Source organism: Saprolegnia parasitica (assembly GCF_000151545.1).
Source record: "Saprolegnia parasitica CBS 223.65 unplaced genomic scaffold supercont2.330, whole genome shotgun sequence".
In the NCBI taxonomy this organism is placed as follows: Eukaryota; Oomycota; class Saprolegniomycetes; order Saprolegniales; family Saprolegniaceae; genus Saprolegnia; species Saprolegnia parasitica.
In genome coordinates, this window is record NW_012156724.1 from 2885 (window position 1) to 11917 (window position 9033).

The following is a 9033-nucleotide window of genomic DNA, read 5'->3' on the forward strand; positions in this document are numbered from 1 at the left end:
TCTGATATGAATTGATTTCTTCCATAGTGGTACTGTGCCCGGCGAGCTCCGAAATAGCCTAACTGCACACAGAGCAGATGGTCCACAGGGGTTTGGCGGGTTTTTATTGGCCAGAAAGGAGGTGTGTGTAATGCGCCAACATCTGCCTCAACGGGGTTTGGAGAGTTAGGAGGTACTTATGCTCATCAAAGCGCCGGGTTCGGGGGTTTGGGGTAAGGAGATGTGCTCTACCAGTTCCTGGGGTAAGGGGAGGTGAGGGAGGCATGTAGCATGCAAACGCCTCCGAGTCCGGACCATCTGTTCTGTGTGCATTTAGGCCAAGCCGCGAGCTCCCGACAAGCTCCTGGTGCTGACCAATCAGCTACCTCGAAGCTCCTATCGAAGTCGAACGAAGTTATGAGTCGGTCACCTGCTGATGGCAACTGAGATGGATGTCATCCCCTACCCGCCCGAGGCCGACCGTTTTTTGCAACAAGATCACATTGCCGATCGTCCTGCACCGCGACCTCCAGTCGTTGACGCCGCCTTAGTCGCTGGTGTCTCTGGATGACTTCAACAAACTGCTTTGCCGCCATGCCGAATGCCTTTATGGAGCTTGTCGTTATGGGCAGCCACAAGGGCCCCGGGCGACTACTGTACAGAAGAGCAAGATGCACCCCCGCGCCGCCGCCTGCGCAGCCACTGCCTGGCGAGCGGATGAAGATTTAGATTGCTCGTCTCTACGCATGCGAAGTCTTTGTAACACCCAAGATAACGTGTTTCGCGTTATCTTCGTTCATGTAGAGTCATCCCCTATCAGCAGCGGCACGATACACGATCCATTGAAGTGTGAATATCATGTACTAGTATACTATCATGGCGACGCATAGTATAAACCAAGCTCGTAGGAATCAGGTCTAAGCGTAGTTGAGAACTAGCGCACTTGTATACTCGCGGTATTGGTTCAAAAGGAGGTTAGGAGGTCGGACGGAACGCCTCGAAGCCATCGTGAGCGCCCATGTTGAACGAGGTGGATGCGTCGTGAAGATTCGCTCCCCGAAAGAATTGGCCCGTACTCCATATGTTACATAAAATGTGACGCACCCTGCAAGCGATTTGCATCGAAGGTCTGGACCTCGCCAGCCGCCAGATTCAGAGTGACGCCAGCCCATGGATGAAGCGGCGTGCTTGCTCTTGTATTAACATGTACTAGTAAAAAAGAACCAAGGCGAAAGTGATGTAGTAGAGAAAATAGTTTGGCGTCATCGGCTTGCGCGCATGGAACTCGTCGTGCTACCAAGAGAAGCTGTCGACATCGAGCAATGCTTGCTAGCACAGCCATGAGCCCACTACCGGTATGTCATGTTCCGCGAGAAAACATCGAGTTTGTAGAATACGGCCGTGGGAGCTACCCACGTCGCATGGTCGACCATTTTGCTGCGCGTTCGCCGAGCTCCCCTTAGGAACCGCCATGCCCGTTGTAAGGTTGACGCAGGCGCAAGGCGCTGCTCATTTGCTCGCGATTAAAGCTCGAGGTCTCGGCGTACAGTGCTACTGCAACCGCAATGTTGCCTTTTGGATTCCGAATCATCGCATGGAACCTCAAAGCGGCTCTCCAACCGCCCGTCGCACCCGGCGTGCGTGGCGTCCGCACCTACAAACTTCCATATTAGACGTACATTACCGTACTACACCGTACAACGCCAAACATATTTTAATGTGCCGTTCTAGGTCAGTTTGTATGCTTTAAATTAAAATAGCTCCGAAGCGTCCGAATCAGATGTCTGAAATTGCCTTTCGTTCTCGCACCGAGTTATCAGAAGCGTTCGGGCAACTGAACGCGATGGCGCGGAATCGCACTGGATCATCATGACCATTTTTGTCTTTGATCCATGCACCGCAGCATCGATCACGAGGCGCTCTCGTCGCTCTATGCGAGCCGGAAGCGATACACGGCGACGGGCGACGAGGACGTCCGGCCGAGCCTCGTGAGCGCGATCCTGCAGTCGCAATACCCAGACAGCCGCCGCCACCGACACAGCGCCCACCTCTCAACGAATGCGCTCCGCACCAACAAGTCGTGGAACTTTCTCGAGTCATCCAAGCAGCTGCAGAGCCCACTCGACGAAGCCTCGGTGATCGCCAAGCTCACATTGGCGTGGCTCAACCCACTCTTCAAACAAGGTGCCACCGAGCCCTTGGACGCAGATGACGTGCCGTCGCTGCGCGCTAAAGACAGCGTCTTGCTCCTTCACAAGCGCTTTCAAGCACGCTGGATCCCTGAGCAGCAGTCGAACGCACCGCGTCTATTTCGAGCGCTGCTATGGACGCTGGCACCCGAACTCGCTCGTGCATTTGGCTGCCACGGTCTCTACCTCGTCATCAACCTCGTGATTCCGACAATGATCAAGGGCATTGTGTCCTACCTCTCAAGCGGTGTCAACCCTGTCACGAAAGCGCCCGACCAGCCGCTGGAGGCCGGCCTTGTCTTTGCCTTTGGCCTCGCGCTCCTCTCGTTCCTTGGTGTCACCGTCCTCGGCTTCGCGTGGTCCGTCAACATTGAGCTCAGCAATTGCGCGCGGTCGATCGTCATGGACCAAGTGTACTTGAAGGCTGTCTCGGCACCGACGGTGGCGACGACCACATACACATCGGGCGACGTCATGACGCTGGCCAACATTGATAGCGAGCGCCTCTTCCACGGGCTCACGTGCATCTGCTACGTGTTGCTATCGCCGCTGGCGCTCCTTGCGATTTTTGTGCTCATTGGCTTTGAGATGGGCCCCATTGTTGCAATCACGGGCGCTTGCACGATGGCGGGCTTCCTCCTCTCGGCGTTCGGCCTCTCGTACGCCTTGTCGGCGGCGCGGGATCGCCTCGTGGACGCCACTTCGCGGCGCCTCTCGCGCACGCAAGAACTGCTCCAGAGCATTCGCACCATCAAGCTCGGCGCGTACGAATCCACCTTGCTGGACGCAGTGTTCCAGCTGCGCGCGATCGAGCTCCGGTGCCTCGGGTGGTTCCAGCTCCTCTGCAATGTCAACATCGACGTCTTTGTGCTCGCACCCGTCTTTACGACCGTGGCCATGTTTGCTGTCGCTGACACGGCCGAGGTCTCGGCCGGCGCCGCGTTCGCCGTCGTAAGTCTCATGGTCGTCGCGCGCTTTCCGTGCAACATCTTTCGTCGGCCGTGCGGTATGCCTCCGAAGCCATCGTCAGCTGCGATCGTATCCAAACATACCTTTTGGCGCCGGCGCCGAGGCGTCCGAGCGCCGTCGACTCCAAAGCCGACTGGATTGCACTCACGCAAGCAAGCTTTGCGTGGTGTCCACCGACGACGGATGCGACGCCACAGCCCTCGGCGAGTGAGCCGACGACACCTGGTCTCGCCGCGCCGCTCCCGATTCCGTCGCCCCAAGAGACGTCGCACGCGATTCTTAAAAACATTACGTTTCGCCTACGACGCACCGAGGTGGGGTCCTTCACAGTTGTCGTCGGTCCCGTCGGCAGCGGCAAGTCGAGCTTCCTCCGCGCCATGCTCGGTGACATGTGGCCGCGACCCGCGATCGCTGGCAACATGGCGTACGCGAGCCAAGAACCGTGGCTCATTGACGACACGGTGCGCAACAACGTGTTACTGCACCGACCGTATGTGCCGAGCCTCTATCGACGCGTTCTTGGCGTCACCGGGCTCATCCTTGACACGGCAGCGATGGCGTCGGGCGACTTGACCATGGTCGGCGAGCGAGGTGCGGCGCTCAGTGGTGGCCAGCGTTCCCGTATCAATCTCGCGCGCGCTTTGTATCAAGTGGATAGTGCCGACATTTTCTTGCTCGATGACCCGCTCAGCGCGCTCGACCTCCACGTCGCTTCGCACGTCTTTCACGAGGTCAAAAGGTTTCTGCGCGGCAAGCAAGTGCTCATGGCAATGAACGCGCACCACCACTTGCTCGTGCACGCGACGCGCGTCATCACGCTCACGGCGGGTACGATCGTCGGTGACGAGTCCTCAACCAGCCGGACGACTTTGTACAAGCAAGGAGGGGCCGACTCTCCGGATGTCGACGACGACGGCGAGGACAACGATGGCTTTGTGGTGCTACCGGCCATGGACACCATTGCGTCGTCGGTGGTCGAGCTGCCAAACCACGACACACCGGCAGTGTTGGACACAACGGCCAGTGTCGCTGCTTTGGACGACGATATGGCGCCGCCGATCGGGAAGACCTACTTGGCCTACCTCGGCGCGTCGGGCGCGGCGCCGTGGCTCGTGCTCCTGACGCTCATTGCGCTTTACACCGTCTACCAAGTCGCGTACTATATCACGGACTATTACCTGGACACGGCCGTCGCCGCGGGCAAAGGGAGCATGGAGACGTACGCGGGCTTGGCGCTGGCGACCGTCGTCGCGAGCTGTCTCAAGGACATGTTTGTGATCTTGGTCTCGCTGCGCTGCTCGGCCAGTGTGCACGCAAAGGCCCTCACTCGCGTCGTCGGTGCGTCGGTGCCGGCGTTTTTCGATACGACGGCGCTCGGCGACATTCTCAACCGGTTCTCGACCGACCTCGCGGCGATGGATACGGACTTGCCGTACTTTACGTACCAGTTTGCCACCGACGCGTTCCATACGACGTGTATTGTGCTCGTGGTGTGCTACTACACGCCGCTGTTGATTGCGCTCTTCCTCCCGCTCGGGTACCTCTTTGTGTCGTACCAAATGTACAATTTGCTCTCGGCGACGGCGCTCAAAGGCCTCGACCTTGCGTCGCGCGCACCGTTGGTGACCAACTTGAGCGAGACCCTCGACGGCCGCGCGACGATCCAAGCCGCACACGTCGAGAAGGCGTTTGTCGAGAAGCACCGCGTCTTGATCGACGCCAACGCGGCGTGCTACGGCATCTACTGGCTCGCGGGCACGTGGCTCGAGATTCGCCTCGGCTGGCTCAGCGCTCTCGTTGTCTCGGCCGTCGCGATCGCCATTGTATGCTTGCGGGCGTCCATGGATGCGCACATCGCCGGCCTCGTTCTTGTCTACGTCATGAGTCTCTCGGCCAACGTCCAAGAAGTGCTGCGCGTCATGGGCTATGTCCAAACGTACACGACGTCGGTCGCGCGCCTCTTTGCCTACCATTCGCTGCCGGCCGAAGTCGATTTGGTCGCGACGGCGTCAGCGCCATGGCCCTCCCACGGACGCATCTGCTTTGATCAGTACAGCATGCGCTACCAGCCGCATCTGCCACTCGTGCTCTCCAACATTAGCCTCGTCATTTCGGCCGGCGAAAAGGTTGGTATTTGCGGCCGGACGGGCTCGGGGAAAAGCTCCCTCCTCTCGGCGTTGATGCGCCTCGTGCCGGGGGACGCAGGCTGCATCACGATTGACGGCGTCGACGTCACGACCGTGCCGCTAACGACGCTCCGGTCGCGCATCACGGTGATTCCGCAGAGTCCTGTGCTCTTTGCGGGGTCGCTTCGCACCAACTTGGACCCAACGGGCGAAGCCACGACCGAGGCGCTAACCTTAGTCCTAAACCAGATCCATTTGGCACACCTCGGTCTCGACTTTGTCGTCGAGAACGGCGGCAACAACGTCTCGGTCGGGCAGCGCCAGCTTGTGTGCTTTGGGCGCGCGCTCTTGCGCCAAAGCCGCATCGTGATTCTCGACGAAGCGACGGCGTTCGTCGACGCAGAGATGGAACGTGTTCTGCAAGAGATGCTCGCCAAGTGCTTTCGCCACACGACGATGCTCACGATCGCCCATCGGCTGCAAACGATCATCGACAGCAGCGACAAGGTGCTGGTGCTCGACGCCGGTGCCGTGCTCGAGTTTGACGCGCCGACGACGCTACTCCGCGACACCAGCAGCGCGTTTTATCAGCTCGTGCAAGCCACGTCCTAGTGTCCATTATCTATTTTACAAAGAGAAATGTATCTGACCAACAATGCTCGGTGCTACAATGCAGTATCCAGACCAGCATGACGTACAGGTAGCAACAGTAATCGAGGCTTTGCTGAATGTTTTGGAGCTGCAGGTTCTGAGTGCAAGTCGAGGACGTCATCAAAATCACACAACACAGATGTGCATTTCGTCATGACCAGTTGCAAGTATCTCCGATCCTCTCCGTGAACAAGCCGGTGAACAAGCAGACAACAACGGGTGCAGGCGTCAAATTTTGCAGACAACGACTGTCGAGCAATGGAGCAGTGCGAGGTGACCAGGGTAACGTGGTATCACGTACGCCAGGCATCAGAGCTACTCTGGTAATGGTTCACGTTGCGTTCTTTCTGTCGCGCTCCGTCACAACGAGTGGCATTGAATCGCCATTTGTTTTGTTTTCGACTTGAATGCATCGAGTCTTTTGGACCGTAGATATGCAGTCGCCATTTGTATTGGCCATACAGCAAAATGTACGAAGAGACGCAACTGCGGCAACATATCCCGGCAACTTGCATGGCCGTTCAAACAAGCCTTTTTTGTCCTACTCGCAGCTCTGTTGAGTGTCATTGGTTACAGCGCCGTCGGGTGCCCGCGCTGCAACAGACACGCAGCAAAAAGGTGGACCCAAGACTCGCCAATCGAGACCATGCAGTAGTCCATTGGATTACTTGCCTTTGACAATGCCGCTCCTTGATTTGGTCAATCAAAGACGCTTGTCACGCATGGACGCAGTATGTAGAGTAACCGAAACAAATAACACGTCGGTAATCTGCCGCGAGGCTGTCGAGAGCGCTTGTCGAGAGCTCAGATTTTACATATTGGATGCATGTATAGTTGTAGAGTTGCAAGTCTGTCGACAGATGCACCGGGCAGAGTTGGATGACCAGTTAGTGCTCTTGGCAAAAAGTTCTCCCTTAGTGCGGCCGAATGCTTGCCGTAAGATCGTACCGTAAGATCAGTCGCGTGTAAACTGGTGGGCATGCGAGACGCGGTCGTTTGTAGGACATGAAGCTTGGACTGTCAAGGGTGAAAATAATGCTTTCTTTTGATCACCTTTGCTGTACTACACGTATGATAAGTACCGGTAGTGCGCTTGTTGGTCTTAATGCGCTTGCGACATGTGGATCGCCACCATGTGTGCGACGGGCAACAATACAGACCATCACTCTGTAAATCGCGCCCATTGATGCCAATGAGCGCCAGAGCTGAGCGCCACCGCAGTTTGGAATTTGCACGCCATGACATCGACCGAGTGTTGCTTTCACGGCTGCACCAAGACAGCGCTCGCTGGCTCGATCAAGTGCCACTTCCACCGCAACCGGACAAAGTGCTCGGTCCTCGAATGCTGGAACCAAGTGTACGCACGGCAGCGCTGCGTGAGCCACGGAGGACGCAAGCCGTGCATCGTGGCCGGGTGCAACGCCAACGCTCGGCTCGGCGACTTGTGCGGCCGTCACAGTGTGAAGTCTGACAAAAAGATCTGCTCGATGCCGGGCTGTGCGAGTCTCGTGCACACACAACAGCGATGCGTCCGACACGGTGGGGGGCGTCCATGTAAAATTCAAGCGTGCGGTACCCTCGCGCGAGCAGGAGGCTACTGCTACCGCCACGGCAAGCAGTACCAAGAGACGGCGTCGCCGTGCAAGACAAACCACGGGTCGCCACAGCTTGACGGCATCACGTGGGACGCTCGCACCATGCAGATCAACCTTGGCTACGAAGACAACATCGATCTATCAATCTTAGATTGCCTGATTTCGGAAACGATATCCGATGATATTTTGTATAATACTACGTTTTCAATTTGAACTTTACACTTTGAGCTTAGTCAGTTTTGATTTGCGCATGCACCTGTGGTGTGGTTGATATGATGGCCTTAAATTTATGGCCTCGTTGACACGTTGATGAGGTGCCGGTGACCGTAGTCAAGTATGACGCTTCATGGTGGCCTTACAGTAGCCCGCACATTGAACCGACAGAGATCGACGACCTTTTTTGGCGGTCAAAATACCGACTGCAAAGCTGTTATGCATGCCAAATGCACTGCAAATGGATAGTCAAGACAAAGAAGAACACCTTGACAGCTTGATCCTCTTCGTAGCATGTTTAGTTGTGAAGAATTTGAAACTCGAAGTGAGGCAATTTCCAGAGGTGGAGGCTAAAATATGTCCACCCTCGCCTCGTGTACCCCGGGTCGCCTCACCCATTATCTGGATTAAAATACGCTAACGCGATGATGTATCCCGGGTCATAACTATTCGTGGGTGCAGCACTCAGCCATGGGGCTCAGGAACAAGCGCGCTTTGCAGCTGGATCGCGCCAGGGCGGCTCGTGAGGCCAAGCGACAAGCACTTGCGCTTGGCGACGTCATCAAACTGGACTCCGAAGGGAGCGATAGCAGCGAAGAAGAAGGTGGTCTTGGCGCAACATATGCAGCATGAAAACGGGACGCCAAATGACCTTCTTGCGGTCCTTCGCGAGCGCGAGATACTCGGCCCTTCCGAGACGATCCATGGGCAGTACAGGGAGACGCCATAGGCAGTACAAGGAGACGCCCAGCACAAATGAAGAACCATTCTCTTGCGGCGCGGTCAACTTGCTCGACCACCAACCCGACATTGCCATGAAGAAGTCGATGCTTGAAGAGATCTTTGGAGGTACCGGTCACATCATGGAACTCCTCCCCAAGTTCCAAACCAAGTTCAACCAGATCAAAATAAATTGGTGAGGCGCCAGGGTCTACTGCCGAAAACACTACGACTGTACGTTAAAGGAAGCACCTTAATAAATGGTTCCACTATAGGTTATGTACCCTGATGTTGCTGCGGCTCACAGTCAAGTCCTTCTTGTCCAGAATTATGATATATATCGATGCGGGCAAGAAAAGTATAGGCGGTTAGGATATATGGCTTTCACCCATACGACCCGGGTTCGAGTCCCGGTTAGGGAAATCTTCTTTTTACTTTTTCCACTTTTCATACGGCTTTTACAAATACGACCTCTCATGCTGCATTTGTCATTTTGGTGCGTGCATTCCTATTGAAAAACGCCCCTGGTGCCTTTTTTTTCAAATTTGGTGCATATTTGACCCGTCCAAAGCGCCATCAATAGCCCCGAAA

At 56.1% G+C, this 9033-nt stretch overlaps 1 protein-coding gene and 1 pseudogene across 2 annotated transcripts; both read left to right on the forward strand.

The window, feature by feature from the left end:
- Positions 1-1871: 1871 nt before the first annotated feature.
- SPRG_16583 (hypothetical protein) lies at positions 1872-5952 on the forward strand (the record flags this gene model as incomplete). Its single annotated transcript, XM_012355901.1, has 2 exons — positions 1872-3193; positions 3241-5952. The coding sequence occupies 2 exons, from the start codon at positions 1872-1874 to the stop codon at positions 5873-5875; spliced, it is 3957 nt and encodes a 1318-aa protein (XP_012211291.1). The 3' UTR covers positions 5876-5952.
- Positions 5953-8791: 2839 nt separating this feature from the next.
- On the forward strand, positions 8792-8864 carry SPRG_30213 (annotated as a pseudogene). Its single transcript has one exon. The product of its transcript is annotated as a tRNA-OTHER (tRNA).
- The last annotated feature ends 169 nt before the right edge of the window (positions 8865-9033 follow it).